This window comes from Vulpes lagopus, chromosome 5, assembly GCF_018345385.1.
Source record: "Vulpes lagopus strain Blue_001 chromosome 5, ASM1834538v1, whole genome shotgun sequence".
In the NCBI taxonomy this organism is placed as follows: domain Eukaryota; kingdom Metazoa; phylum Chordata; class Mammalia; order Carnivora; family Canidae; genus Vulpes; species Vulpes lagopus.
The window spans coordinates 62,188,387-62,204,434 of record NC_054828.1 but is presented as its reverse complement, the minus strand read 5'-3'; the positions used below and the strand labels follow the sequence as shown (position 1 = coordinate 62,204,434).

The 16,048-nt window shown below is 41.8% G+C and overlaps 1 protein-coding gene across 1 annotated transcript in view; it reads right to left on the bottom strand.

Annotated features, from left to right (window-relative positions):
- Positions 1-214: 214 nt before the first annotated feature.
- The window catches only part of GNS (glucosamine (N-acetyl)-6-sulfatase), a 52,391-nt gene continuing 36,557 nt past the window's right edge, over positions 215-16,048 (bottom strand). The window contains exons 11-14 of the mRNA XM_041755394.1: positions 8,077-8,184; positions 7,048-7,158; positions 5,517-5,677; positions 215-2,913 (exon numbers count right to left, since the gene is read on the bottom strand). Coding sequence (XP_041611328.1) covers positions 2,835-2,913; positions 5,517-5,677; positions 7,048-7,158; positions 8,077-8,184 — 459 coding nt within the window. The 3' untranslated portion in view covers positions 215-2,834. The remainder of the gene's footprint in view (positions 2,914-5,516; positions 5,678-7,047; positions 7,159-8,076; positions 8,185-16,048) is intronic.

The following is a 16,048-nucleotide window of genomic DNA, read 5'->3' as shown; positions in this document are numbered from 1 at the left end:
ATGCACATTTTTCTCTGTGGTACGTTACGCATTCAGGTCAGTAGGAGACCACGTACAGAAGAACGCTACAGGTAGAGATTATAGCACCCAAGGAGAAAACGGCCCATCCTCCAGTCTTAGGTGACCGATGCAAACATTAACCAGCATCAAGAAAGAAAAAAAACATCTTGTCAAAATTACTACTTGTGGACTAAAACAAAGGACACATTCCCACTAGAACAGAAATAAATTTTAATTTGTTGAAAAGTGCAGCAGTGAACAGGGTCTTTTTTGAAGGGCACTTTCTAAGTCAGGTGACTTGAGATGACACAAAGCCAGGGCAGAGTAATTTCTAGGAACAAATGACACAAACACAGGAATTCACAGAAGTCAGTGGGACCTAAGTGGTGGTGAAAGTAAAGAACCCAAGTATTCCCATCTCATTCAGTGATACACCAGCTGAAATACCCTTTGTGTTCTCTTAGTGAGGACCCTGGAGCAATCCATCGTCTTTTGTTAAAGCACCAATCCTTAGACACCAGAAATAAACTTAAGTTTCTCACAGACCAAGGTATAACTTCCATGGCTATGGTTACTATTTTGTACAAAAACCTTGGTATTGTGAATTAAAATGTACTTTGGAACAGTACGGTTGGTCAAATTCAAAGATGCTCAAAAGGGGTTCCCCCCACTTGGTATTTGAAGGACAGCTTTTAATAGGACATCTTATAAGGCAAAATCTCTGTTCATTCTGTGGCCTTGGATCACTGCTAATGGTTCTATAGTTTTCTACTCTGAAGGGCACAACCAGTCCAGACCAGGCCTTCTTAAAAGAGAAAGTAATCAAAATCCAAGTTTGTACAATTAAGGGAGAAACAAGCCGAGTCTCTTGCAGTGTGTTCCTTGTACATACACATTCGGAAAAGTTCGGCGTGTTTTACAGTCTGTTAAGCTATCGCCCATATCCAGAATAAAGCCAGTCTAAGAGAAAGTCAAATTATAGGCCATTCCCAAGTTAGGAGATGTACCAAGTACATGAGAGGTAGACACAGCAGGCATCCCATCCCTACCACCCACGCAGAAGTCCGCTGGATGGACGAGCAGTGTGGCAGGGTTACTCACTACGGGCAGCTGACTTGTGTCACTCTTACGACTTTATCCTGCTCTCAGGAACCAGCATCATAAAACTGAATAATAGGACATCACAATATACGACCTGGTAAGAGTTGATTTCTTTTTATTCGGGAATAACTATGGTCAACTTTCATGAAGGTAGAAGTTGACTGAGAAATGTTAAGAATCAAAGTGTAGAATAAAGATGATACCCATATTTAACATTGTAGTTGGCTTTCAGTTACAAAATATTTAGAATTTCTCTCCCTAAAACATTCACAGCAGAGGTGTTCATCTCACTTGCCTATTTCACCTCTAAATACCACCACAGTTAACTGGGATTGTGTGAGGTAAAGGAACAAACCCAATGGCTATTAACCCAGCGTGGCTCTCTGGAGTTCTGACAGAGAAGCTGCTTACAGCCAAGTCTTACAAAGTGCTTAAAGCTCAACCTAAGACCTTAAATAAAGCTAAAATCAGTATTGCCTGAGTTGAACAGGTTATAAACCACAGCTCTTCCTCCTCGCCCTGCAGTCCCACCACAGATTAGCTTTCTTGTGAAGAAAACAATAGAAACGGGATTGGTTTTGGAGCCCAGAAACCTACAACTGTAGGTGTTCTGAACAGTGAGGAAATGTCAACAACGTCTGGCTTTGACAGGGGAAGGGTGAGTGAGGCCCCAAAATATGCAAGACTCCACTCACAACTCTGAAAGGGAAGAAAGAAAGGAGGGTGTAAAGCAGCTGGAACTTTGCACCAACTATACCAAATGAACAGAATGTCAACAAAATGCAGAGAGTCAAAACAAACCCAGGCTCCCTGCGAGACAGGCACTTCACTATATCCCAACTACAGCCCTTCCACCTGTCACCCCGAGAGCCCTGTCTACCAGGGCCCTCAGAAAATGCGACCTGCACCACCCCTGGAAGTTCTTTTCTCTGCTGAGATACTAAGCCACTTTGCTTTGCAGATCTCGGAGGGGTAGTTATCGAAAGAAGAGACATTCCTTCTTGTGGTTAGCAGCCACCAGGAAGGAGATATAAAAAGATCACTTTTTTTTTTTTTAAACTACCTGGAATTAGTCTTTACCAAAAAATAACTACTTGGAATTAGCCTTTACCAAAACCTTACTGTTCTATTTCAGTGTAGCACCAGCCCAGGATGAAAAAAACAAAAAAACCAACCAAAAAAACCCTGTACTTGGTTGACAGGCAAGTTTTGAATTTGTGACCTTATCACATTGTGATGGATATTATAAACAATATATTTCTACTAATCTGGAAATGGTGGTACTTGTTCTTGCTCTGATGGATACTCAAGCTGTGTGATGTTGGTATTTTTGATAGTGAAGTGGTCAAGCTCTAAAATACCCCCCCCCCCCCCCCCCAGCCCTATGTATTGCCATTTATCTGAATGGATTTACAAATTCAGACTTTGACCTCATGGGGAATAATCAAGAACTCTAACCCCAGGACCCTTTCTGTCCTTTCTGAGGACAAAGACCTCAGGAGCATTCCTTATTAGCTGAATGAAGGGACCAGGGCCAGCCATTCCTGACACAAGGGCAGAGTTCACAGTTTAACACATTGCACAAGGAAGTCAGCTGATTGGGTTGCTTTTTCAAACAGGACTTAGAGCCAGTCCAGAAACTTTTCCAGGCGTGGTCCTGAGGACTAGCTACAGATACCTACTACAATCACTTCATCAGACAGAGGCGTGCAGGGATCCAACTGCAGAGGTTGCTACAGAGTGTGTTTTGAAAACCTTCGAGTCCTGACACTGCCCTGATTGCTGAACATGAGACGAGGGTCAAACCTGTATCTGTGGGAGGAGAAAAAAAGGATGTCACATTGAGCACTTCATTCAGAATGTTCAGTGGAAAGGATGGCAGAAGGCAGATAAAGGAACAATTAAATCACTGGAGAGGAATCCAGTGGTAAAGGCCGCAGTACAAAACAGAAGTACTGCATAAGTGAGAGCGTTTCCATCCAAGGAAGTGAGCACAAAACAATGCAGTAACAAGCAGAGAGAAGAAAAATAATCAAGGTTAATCTCAAGGCATCAGGAGGAGGCAAGATTTGAGGAGTTTTCTAGCCCTTGCTGGAGCCCTACCAGCAGCTTCAAAGCGCTTTCTTTCACAGTTCAGATGGAATGACAGGTAAGAACACAGGTGTGCACCCCAGACATGTTTCCAGCTGGCTCATTATGAACTCACAGAAGTCATTAAGCTCTGGCTACCAAGAAAATAGTAAGGTGATGCAATTCACGTAAAATATCTGGCACATCATAGAAGTTGGCCAAGTGTCAGGTATCAGCATTTATTCTTTTCCTTGGGTGGTAAAATTAAAGAAGGTAGATTGGCTGCAAAGATATGCTACATGTGTAGGCTAGACACAACATCGTATTTTACTTTTACCTGCAATCTGTGGGATAAATTATTTAGCATTATTTTAGACCAAGGGCAGGACATACACTCTTTCCCAACTATTCAACTTCGTTGCTGTATGTAAACGAATGTTTGTGGCTGTTTTCAAAGAGTGGTGGCTGGATTGGGCCTGTAGGATCTAGCCTGCTGACCCCCATTTTCAAAGGATCCTACAGACCTCAGTGTTTGGTGGGAAAAAATAAATGACTGCTAAGGAGCTTAAAAAGAAATCAGGTGGTTTAAATAGCTGAGGCTACATTAGTGAAGCCAGCACCTACAGTGTTGGTAATATGCTTCTTAGAACATGAGCGAGACAATTATAGTTACCACAAACGAAGCCTGCCTGAGAGTCAGGAGGTCTTGCTGTATCTCTTCTGACAGGGTGACCCTTGGACAAATGTGCCTAAGGGCTCTAACGGCTGGATGGAAATTCTATGGTTAAGTCCTAACACTTGCGGCTTGATGCTCAGGAGAACCAAGGGGGATGCCGCATCCGGCCAACCAGCTGCCGCAGAGCAGGTAGGTGCGTGTTCTAGCAGCAGCTTGGGCAGGGACCGTGTGGCCAAACACCACACCAAGAGGTATAAGACCTGACCCTCTTCCAAGAGTCATCCAGAGACTGCTCTACACCTCTAATTTTATTTGGTAAAACATTCTGAGCAAAGTAACTGTTGCAAACTGCAAAATCACCATGTGTCAACTAGTTTACTTTAGAGACTGGCACTGGCATAAGATGACGCATTTCACTAATGTGGAGGAAAGCTCCAAGCTGGGCAGTTGGAATGCCTGACCAATTATAGCATTAACAGGGTTATCTGTATTTAAAAAACCCTTAAGTGATAGAAAATTATGATTTTCTAAAAAAAAAGTCTAAAAACGTGGTCTTTTTATACTGTTACCTAATTGTAGTCTACTGGTCTCCATGTCCCTTTGGCTCTATTTATAGCATTTAGAAGCAAAAGTGTTTTTTGTTGTTGTTTTTAAAGATTTATTTTAGAGTGAGTGAGCATGCGAGAGGAGAAGGGGAAAGAATCTCAAGCAGACTCCCTGAGCTGAGCACATAGCCCCACTCGGGGCTTAAAACATGACCCTGAGATCATGACTTGAGCTGAAACCAAGAGTGGGACACTTAACTGGCTGAGCCATCCTGGCGCCCCTACATTTAACAGTCTATACACAGTTTTTCTGCTCAGTCACAAACATTACTCTCTAATGTGTACTGAGGATATTTCACACTAAGACAGCTAAGTAATTGAGTTACTACTTTCCATCAGCTTAGGACACGAATTTCCCCTCTTTCCTATAATTGATAGAAGAACTGAAATAATGAGGTTTCATAATCTTCAAGCACAAATTGACAAGTTTCATGCCACAGGCAGCTCAAATGTATGGTGTGCTGAGACCCAATGTCACTGGTGAAAAGTTCCCATTTCAGGAGTGAGTGGGAGGAACAGAGCTGGCCTAGTAGGTGATAAAAATCCTTTCTGCCTTCATATACTACAGTGGTCTTACGTATTTCAACATTTCAGAGTCTAGAGCTTCTAATTCATTTTGTGTGTTTAGCATATTAAGTTTACTGGCAAGCATTCAAGTTCGTCTAATTGGGTTTTCTCCGAAATGAAATGAAGGCATACCCCCTCTTGGAAGTGCTATGGAACAGGGTAGCACTTGGTTGGTTTAAAGAAACCCCACAGTCACCAGTGCAATCAAGTTGGTACCATGACAAGAGTCACACGAAGAAGAGGAGGAAGAAGAGTCCCACATGGCAGGGAATAGGGCTAGGCCTGCAGCTAAAGCAGCGACTGGCACTGAAGAGCGAAAATCTTCCCAGCACAAAAGGTAACGCACTAAGACACAGCATTCCTACTATAAAGCAGAACAATGAGAAACACAGCTTAGCTGAAGGCCAGAAGGGCCATTAGGCTCCCTTCATGTCTTCAAGAATGACATGACTGCTATAGACAACTTGGCAAAGCCATTGAAGAAGATGGAAACTTACCCAGGGTCAAACACCCCTGGAGTGCGGCAGGTTGATCCAGAACAGGACTGTAACATCATGAGCCGGTAGTTCATTTTTCCTAAAAGCTCTGGGTCGATACTTTTAGCAATGTTTGTGATTTGGTCTGGGTCTGCAGTCAGGTTATAGACTTCTACAAACACCTATAAGAATGAAAAGATGGAGGAAAGAAAAGGGCAAGCATTATAGTTGAAATACTCCTTGTGTGGATTATGTCTAAATGGGGCAGGAGGACAAACTACCTTATAAGAGCAAGAACAGAATGCAGGACCCTCAAATAGCAAGGTCACAGAAAGTAGACTCGGTGGTAATACTGTTTCAGAAGTGAGTTGACATTTGAAGGTTTATTGATGCCTTAGAATTGTTAAGTTAGATATGGAAAGTTCTCTAACCTGTCTTGTACAGATGCTGAAGTTTCCTGTCTTAAAAAGCAGTTTTGGATGTCCCACACCAATTGGGAAAGGACACAATCCCATTGTTTCTGACATAAGATATATCGAAAGTATCACTATTCTCTCCCCCTCCCCTGTACTTTGTTCTCCAAACTGGAGTTAAGTGATAGGCTAGGAAGATGACAGGTAAATGTCACGGGAGAAGGAGGAACAAGAATTGATTCCGAACGATGCTCTTCTGCCTGCTGTCCAAAGTGCTCATGAGCCACAAACGAGTGGCAAGTTGAGTCCATTTCTGAGAAACACAATGAGCATCGGCTCCATATGGCAAGACGTGGGTTGCCAGATGAGCACATGCTGAGGAAGAGTAGAAACCACAAGGGACTGCGGTGCATGAGATCCTCAGACAATCCATACTGATCTCTGGTAGCTAAAAGCCACCTTCTTACATGGATGGGGCCTCCTGGTCTTGCTTTTGATGCCCCCTGCTTATCTATTTGAGCAGCTCTGGACTGCAATGCTGTGGAGACCTAAGGTTCTGAACAAGCTGGTTGCCAGTAAGCCTTCTAGCAAATGTCCCAACTCCTTTCACCTTCATAGAGTAGAAGTGTCTTACTCTGATCCCAAACTATCAGGGAAGCAAACAGACCAGACCTGTAGCAATCTCAAAAGTGGATGGTGCATTTAAAGCGTGTTTGGGTGGTAGTGGGGGTGAGGAAAATCTCATCCAGAAAGGGCACAGTTAGAGGGGTGTAGTATGGCTTTGTGGAATTCTGTTTCTTTCCTTTTCTTCCTTTCCTTAAGATTTGAGAGGGCGTGGGTGTGTGTGCAGTGGGGGGGTTGGGGGGGAAGGGAGGAAGGGAGTCCCAAGCCGACTGTGCCGAGTGCAGGGCCCAATTGCAGGACACTGAGATCACCACCTGGGCCGAAACCAAAAGTCGGATGCTTAACCGACGAGCCATCCAGGCGCCCCTCTATTTTCTTAACTGAAGGAAGCCTGAGTGGAAGTACAGATAAGAAACCTATCTTCCCTATGGAATTGCTCTTCTGCTGCCAAGTCCAGCTAACAAAGCACTGGCACTAGGACACGCAGGGGCAGGGGAGGCAGAGGGCCTTCTTACCTCCTGGTCATCAAACTCACAATACTGTAAATTCCACCGTGCTGACATGGTCCTCACGCAGGCGTAGGTGTTATTGTAAGCATCTTCACAGACACAGTCTGGGAAACATTGCTGTAGGGATGATATTTAAAAAGTTAAGTCAAGAAAATTCTTCTATAGTAACAAATACCACTTGCCTTCAGGGGTAATCAAGTTGGCTCAAGCCAGGCCTACCACTGGACAGAAATGAGGAAACCTTCCACAGAGAAGTCAATCACAAATAGATGTGGGCTTTGTTCCTTACTTGTGGCTAACTTGATTAAGGACCATGTTTGTGGTGGTTTGTATAGACCGTCTGCTGATCTCCTGACAAGAATCTGTAGAATACAGATTCTACAAGAATTTGTAGCAAGCAACTGGAAAATGGATGGAGACCAAAGCAATCTCCTATTGAGTCATGTCTAAGGTATATTAACGGGCTGGAGAAAAAGGCTCAAGTGAGCTTTGTGGAATCAGCTGCAGGTAAATTCTTCATGTCTTCCTTACCAACTTTTGGTTGGTTCTTTGCTATTCCCTACACTTTGGTATTAGGCTTCCCGGACTTTGCTATTTCCCATTATCCAAAGTGAGGCCAACGTTGCCCTTACCACCTCTGGGGCCAGCCTGGCTGTCCCCAAGCAAGACACGTATGATGGCACTTGGATATAACTGTGGCAATCCTGCATCTCTACTCCATGCTACTGATAACCTCCCTTAAAAACAATGGTACTGCTTTTGGGAAGGGTACAAAAACACGGGGAATAAATAACATGGGTAGATACATGTAACTTGTTACAGAAACTGAAGAAGTCAAGGTGGACATTCTGACAATAGGTCAGAAACATTTTCAGGATTATTAAATTTGCCTTGTCTACAAATCTTTACAGTCAACTGACCAAGTGAAATGATTGAGACTCAGATTAAGGGTTTTAATTCTTGACCCCTCTAAACTGATGCTTTGCTGTGCTATTGCTAAGGAAGCTGTCTAAGCCAACTCAAGCCATTACTTACAGATACTCCAGGACTCAGGGAAGGACAGGTTGGGTCAGTGACATCACGGCCTTCTCCTTGATATTCCACCAAGACATCTGATCGCCAAGTCAGATTTCTGGCACCTTTCTGGAAGGAAGAGCAGTAGTGGTTTCTGTGAGGCATACAGACTGTGATAAGGATCACAAAGTTATATTCTTACTGCTAAAGGGGATGTGGGAGTCCAAACTCACTGGACTGTTAAGTAGCTAAAGAGAATGGCAGAACTTGACGCAAAGGCTTCTGAGTATCACGTTTCGTAATGTGCAGAGCCTTACGTCCAATACTTTGAGCATTTAATAGTTACTTCCCAAGACTTTCTGTGAAGCAGGTTGGCAATGCAGCCATAAAGTCTGGGAATTCTTCCAGGGGTGCCTTGATGGTGTGGTTGGTTGAGTGCCCGACTCTTGGTTTCAGCTCAGGTCTGATCTGGGGGTTGTGGTATAGAGCCCTGCATTGGGTTTGGCACTCAGGGTGGAGTCTGCTTAGGTTTTTCTCCCTATCTTTGCCTCCACCCCCGGGCATTTCCCCTCTAAAATAAAATCTTTAAAAAAAAATTCTTCTAAACTCTGATGAAGAAATTCACAGCCTAATTCAAGGACAAAAATTAAACATGGCTGGTTCAAAGTTCTTCTGGTTAGAATGAAGATACTATACCTATACACACATGAACTCATTTATTCTTCACTGTACATTAGTGGAGTGAAAGGAAAGAAGCAAAAGCATTTGAGATGGGAAAGTTCAGGACAGGTACATAAATGGCTAAAGAAATAAAGGAAGTTTTGTATCAAAAGGACAACACTAACACTGGAAGGAAGCAGAACACTTGGTAGAAAGTTTCCTGAAATCCAGCTGTCAGACAAGGAATAGAAAGACGTGGTAACCATACAGAAAAAGGTGCTGACAGGAGGCTGCTGTGGCTGCTTGTTCTGTAAAGAAGAGCAGATGGTGGAAAGCAATGGGAGGCTTTTAAGCGGGGAAGGAACACACTCAAGACTGCTTTAGAAAGGTCATCTTAGTAGCAGAATCTAGAGACGGAGTAGAGAGATGAAGATAGGGAGATCAGGTCAGAATGTACTCTTAAAATGGTCTATACTCTTACTAATCAAAGTCTGATTTGTGGTTTTAAAAAGGGGACAGCAAGCCCAAAATGGAGTCACTTGTGCTAAACCCCACACCAACAAACCAGGACTTAATACCCAACCTAGTTGCAGTTTTAATCCTCCAGGAATGTAACTTTTGCCAGTTAACTTGAAATCGCCTGGTTAGCACAAGTGAGGTAATCTGCCCCATACGCCTTTCCGTTCCCCTCAGGAGGGTGACCTTACCCAAAACAATGCATTCTTTGCTAATAATTTCCATTATGCACCCCCTTTCTACCTTAAAAACTTTCCCTCTTCTACAGCTCTGCAAAGGCTACCTTCTATTGTAGAGGAGCTGCCTGATTCATCACTGAATAAATTTTTAACAGATTGCGTGGCAGTGCCAGGAGCTCAACCAAACTTCTAACAGCATTCTGGGACAGTGAGAACCACTGGCATGATACTTGCAAACCCGTTTTTTGTTTTTGTTTTTTTTTTAATAGGCACCATGCCCAGGGTGGAGCCCAACATAGGCTTTTGACTCACAACCCTAAGATCAAGACCTGAGCTGAGATTCGAGAACCAGATGCTCAACCAACTGAGCCAACCAGGTGCTCCCTCACAAACCTAATTTTTGAGTTCACGATTCTTTCACCATTTCTGAGGGCTGTGGGTTGCGATCCTCATCTAATTGGCTTTCCTGTCTAGGGCTTAGCTGGTCACCTTGGGCTAGCAGAATGTTCCATTCAGGACTCAATTTCCCAGCCCTTGGTTATCTGCAGTTCCACAGTTATATGGAATCTCTTTCTAGTCCCCAGTCCCCGTTTGCTGGAGTTTGTGGTTTAGTCCATACTGGGACCTGCTGGTGGTGCACACAGCCTTCTCTTGGCCAGTCCCCAGTAAATCACTCTTGGTTACTGCTAGTATGTTAAGAGTGTCAAAATCTCACTGCTTAGTAAAGATAGTGACTCAACCACCTACCTACCTAAAGGTTAAAAAACAGAAGTAGTAAAATAATCTAGATCTACAATAATTAGTCAAGGGATACAAAAAGATATAAAATATAACATCAAGAATATAAAACACGGGGGGGGGAGGTTTACAAATGTAGTGCTTTTAAAATGTACTTGAACTTACATAACTATCAACTTACAATAGACTGCCATATACATAGGATGTTCTACATGAACCTCATAGTAACCATAAACCAAATACCTGTAACAGATACACAAAAAATAAAGGAACAAACACTAAAGAATGTCACCAAATTACAAGGGCAAGAAAGAACACAATTACAAAAACTACCAGAAAACAGATGACGACGTAAGTACATATCTATTAAGAAGTACTTTAAATGCAAATGGACTGAATGCTCCAATCAAAAAACACACCTAGGTCAGGGTGGCTGAATGGATAAAAACAAGACCATATATATGTGGCCTACAAGAGACTTCTTTCAAATCTAAACAACACATAGGCTGAAAGCAAAGGGATGGGAAAAAAGATATTCCACAAAAATGACAACTAAAACAAAGCTGAGGTAGCAATACCTCAGACTTCCCCTCAGGGGAAGACTTTAAAATTAAAGGCTAGAACGAGACAAAGAAGGGCACTACATAATAAGGAAGGAATCAGTCCAACAGGATCATATAATATTTACGCAGCCAGCATAAGGGCACCTAACTACATAAAGCCAATATTAACAAAGATATAAATGGACAATGATACAATAATAGTAGGGGACTTTTAACACCTCCATTTACATCAAATGGATACATCATCCATCAATAAACTGATCTTAGGTGACACCTTAGGCTAGATGGATATGTACACAGCATTCTAGCCCTAAAACAGCAGGATACACATTCTTTTCAAGTGCACATAGAACATTCTCTGGTATAGATCACATGTTATACCACAAAACAAGTTTCAATGAATTTTATGAAGACTGAAATTGTATCAAGCATCTTTCCTGACCACAATGGTATGAAACTAGAAATCAACTACAAGAAGTGTAGTCACTATGGGAAACAGTATGGAGGTTCCCCAAAGATTAAAAACAGAACTACCATACTCTCCAGCAGTCCCACTTCTAGGTACTTACCCGAAGAACTTTAAAACATTAATTGAAAAGATATATGCACCCCTATTCTCTGCAGCATTATTTACAACAGCCAAGACATGGAAGCAACTTAAGTGTCCACTGACAGATGAATGGACAAAGAAAATGTGTATATATACAATGGAGTACTACCCAGCCATAAAAAAAAATAAGATCTTGCCATTTTTGACAGCACAGATGGATCTAGGGGGTATTATACTAAGTGATATAAGTCAGAGAAAGACATACTGTATGCTTTCACTTACATGTGGAATTGAAGAAACAAACATAAAAACAGAATCAGAGTCATAGATACAGAGAACTGGTGGCTGCCAGAGGGGAATGGGTGGGGGAATAAGTGTAGTTGATGAAGGAGAATAAGAGATATAAACTTCATTATAAAATAATTAAGTCATGTGGATGAAAAGCACAGCATATGGAATATACGTAGTCAGTACTGTCATGAATGCTGACAGTAACTACACTTGCCATGGTGAGCATTTCACAGTGTATGTACATATATGTCAGATCACTAGGATATGCACCTAAAAGTAATAAATTATTGTAGGTTAATAATAGGTTCAACTACAACAACAAAAGTAAGGGATCCCTGGGTGGCGCAGCGGTTTGGCGCCTGCCTTTGGCCCAGGGCGCGATCCTGGAGACCCGGGATCAAATCCCAGGTCGGGCTCCCGGTGCATGGAGCCTGCTTCTCCCTCTGCCTGTGTCTCTGCCTCTCTCTCTTTCTCTCTGTATGACTATCATAAATAAATAAAATAAAATAAAAAAAAACAACAAAAGTAAGATGAAAACTGGAAGAAACACATGCAGGCTAAGCAACATGCTATTAAATAACCAATGGGTCAACAAAGAAATAAGAGGAAGAAAAAGTACTTTGAGACAAATGGAAATGGAAGGAAAACAGTTAAATATGTAGGAGACACAGCAAAAACAATTTTACGAGGGAAGTTTAGGGGTGTCTGGGTGGCTTGGTCAGTTAAGCATCTGCCTTTGGCTCAGGTCATGATCCCAGGATCCTGGGACTAAGCCCCACCCACATCAAGCTCTCTGCTCAGCAGGGAGTCTGCTTCTCCCTCCCCAACCCTGTGTGCACGCATACACACATACACACACACTTACTCTCAAATAAATAAAATGCTTAAAAAGGGGGGGGGAGTTTATAGTGATACAGGCCCATCTCAAGAAACCAAGATCTCAAACAATCTAACCTTACATCTAAAGAAATTTAAAAAAAGAACAAAGCCCAAAGTTAGTAAAGGAAATAATAAAGATCAGAGCATAAATAAATGACATTGAGACTAAAAACCAATGGAAAGATCAGTGAAACTAAAAGCTGGTTCTTTGAAGAGAGAAAGAAAATTTATAAATGTTTAGTAAGAATCATCAAGAAAAAAATATAGAGGATCTAAATAAATATAATCAGAAGTGAAAGAGAAGTTACACTAAAAGGGACAATCTAGAAGAAATGGGTAAATTCCTAGGAACATAAAATTTTCCAAGAATGATTCAAGAAGTAGGAAATCTAAACAGACCAATTACTAGTAATGAAACTGAGTTAGTAATCAAAAAACTCCCACCAAGACCAGACGGCTTCACAGATGAATTCTACCAAATATTTATTTTTTTTAATTTTATTTATTTATGATAGTCACAGAGAGAGAGAGAGGCAGAGACATAGGCAGAGGGAGAAGCAGGCTCCATGCACCGGGAGCCTGACGTGGGATTTGATCCCGGGTGTCCAGGATCACACCCTGGGCCAAAGGCAGGCGCCAAACCACTGCGCCACCCAGGGATCCCTCTACCAAATATTTAAAGAAGAATTAATACATATCCTTCTCAAAGTATTCCAAAACTCAAAGAGGAAGGAATGCTTCCAAATTTTTCATTCTACAAGGCTGGCATTACCTGGATACCAAAAACCAAGACCACCACCCTCCCATACCTGTGTACATGCATGCACATGCGCGCATGCACATGCGCGCGTGCGCGCGCACACACACACACACACACACACACACACAGATTATAGGCCAGTATCCTTAATGAACATAGATGCAAAAATTCTCAACAAAATATTGGTAAACTGAACTAAGCAATACATTAAAAAAAAAAAAAATCATACACCATGGTCAAGTATCCATGGAAGCAAGTATGGTTTAAGGCCCGCAAATCAATCAACATGATATACCACATTACTAAAAAGAAAGATAATAATCAGGGGATCAGGGGTGCTGAGTGTCTCAGTTGGTTAAATGTCTGCCTTTGGCTAAGGTCACGATCAAAGTCAGATGATCATTTCAGCAGATGCAGAAAAAGCATTTGATGAAATTCAACATCCATTTATAATAAACTCAACAAAGTGGGTATATAGGAAACGTTCCAACATAATGAAGGCCATGTATGACAAACCCACAGCTAATGTCATAGTCAATGCTAATAAGTGGAAAGCTTCTCTCCTAAGATCAGGAACAAGAGTAGGATGCCTACTTTTGCCACTTTTATTCAACATAGGATTGGAAGTCCTAGTCACATCAGACCAGCAAAAGAAATAAAAGGCATTCAAATTAGAAGTGAAGGAAGTCAGCGAAGGACAAATACCATACGATTTCACTTCTATGCACAATCTAAAAAAATCTGAGTGAACAGAAACAGACTCCTAGAGACAGAGAACAATCTGGTGGTTGTCAGAAGGAGGATGGTGAGGGGGTGGATAAAATAGGGAAAGGGATAAAAAGGTACAAACTACCAGTTATTATATAAATAAGACACAGGGATGCAGTGTGCAACATAGGGAATACAGTTATTAATGTAGTAACTTTGTATGGTGATGGAAGGTAGCTAGATGAACTGTGGTGATCTCTTTGTTTCCTATGTAACTGTTGAACACTATGCTGTACACCTGAGACCAATGTAATATTGTACATCAGCTATATTTCAATTAAAAAAAATTGTACTTGAAAGGAAGGGTTCCTGAATTAAATGAAAAGAATGGGAGACCTATTTTAATCGGTATAAAGAGGCTTCCAAAAGGTTTCAAGATTCCAAAATAGCCTCACTAAAAGATTCATTTCAGAAGACCAAGGAAACATGAAAGACAGAGAGGTATCTAAAATAAAAGATAGGACTGACTCCTATGCTCCTCTCTATCCTCCTTAACGTGAGTACTCTTGTGTTTACTGGTTCTGTCAAAAATGCCTTTCCACTCTGAGGAGACTATTAACCAGCTACCTTTACAAATAAAACCACCTAAAAAAAACAAAAACAAATAAAACCACCTGAGCGCGCCTGGATGGCTCAGTCAGTTGGGTCTGCTTTTGGCTCAGTTCATGATCCTGGAGTCTCAGGATCGAATCCTGAGTTGGGCTCCCTGCTCAGTGGGGAGTCTGCTTCTGCCCCTCACCCCACTCACGTATGTATGTGCATGCGCTCTCTCTCAAACACATAAGTAAAATTAAAACAAAACACAACCACCTGAGGTTGCAAGTGATCCTTCTCAGGTCTCTCTCACTTCTTGGTCAAAGACTGAGTTAAGGGCCATAGCTAAAAGAACTTCCTAAACCTGAGGAAGAAAATCCGAGTTTTCTGAGGGGTTTAGAATCATTATGAGGGTCTATGACCCCAGGCTGCTAGAGATTTATCAGCTTGTACACATGTTGGTAGAACCTCATGAAGGCCAAAAATGTATTTGGGAAGCAGAATGGCATAATCCTAAGGATGATATTCAAGATCCTCAATCACCAACACAGTCCTCTTATGGACCACAAAAACCTGGAAACATACAGACTGGTATTTTAACAGCCATTCCTACAGTCTTCCCTGTTACACTCACTGGTCTGTTATTCAAACATGAAAATAAAAGATGAATCTGCGGCAGAATCTGAAGCCTGTTTGGAGGTGTTCTTCCTATGTACTCCTGATTCCATACAATCTGCTCAAGCTGCCCTGTTTGTAAATGGATTATTTCCTAAAATGAATGGATTAATAAAAAAGCAGAAAACAGGATGAGAGGCCACCGGTGTGAATGAACTTGTGACCTCAGCCAAACACTTTGAAAAGATTTGGACCAATATCATAAACAAAGGTCTGCCAATCTAAGGGCCTTACTGGGTCTCCCACATTATATACCCTTCTAGAAAAATCCATCATCAAATGGCTGGTCCAGAGCCAAATATCTCATTTGTAATCAACTGGGGCACTTTAGAGAAACTGTCCTCAAAGGCCCTACACAGATCTTCAATGTCCTCAAGAAAGAGCTCCTATATGGGTCATTCCCAAAACTGACAGGGCTCCAAGGGACCCTCCAGTAAACTGCTATTAGTAATACCCTTAAGCACCCAAGGGGAAAATAAAGTTAATCAAGTACTTTGCTCAATTTTTATAGATACCAGGGCTATACTTTATATTTTAAATCCCACTCTTGGGGTACCTAGATGGCTCGGTAGGTTAAGCATAATTTTGGCTCAGGTCATGATCTCAGGGTTGTGGGATCGAGCCCCACATCAGGCTCTGCACTCAATGTGGAGTCGGCTTCGAATTCTCTCCTTCTGCACCCCCACCCTGCTTGCATATGTGCTCTTGAAAATCAATAAAATCTTAAAAAAAAAAAAAACAACAACAAACCCCACTCTCATAGCAACAAATCCCTTAAGAGTGAAAAGGTTTATTACTAGAGGTATCTAATAAAGACAGAATTTCTATCTTGATCAGTATAAATGACTTTGGGACCTTTTACTAAAAGCCTCCTTTTTCA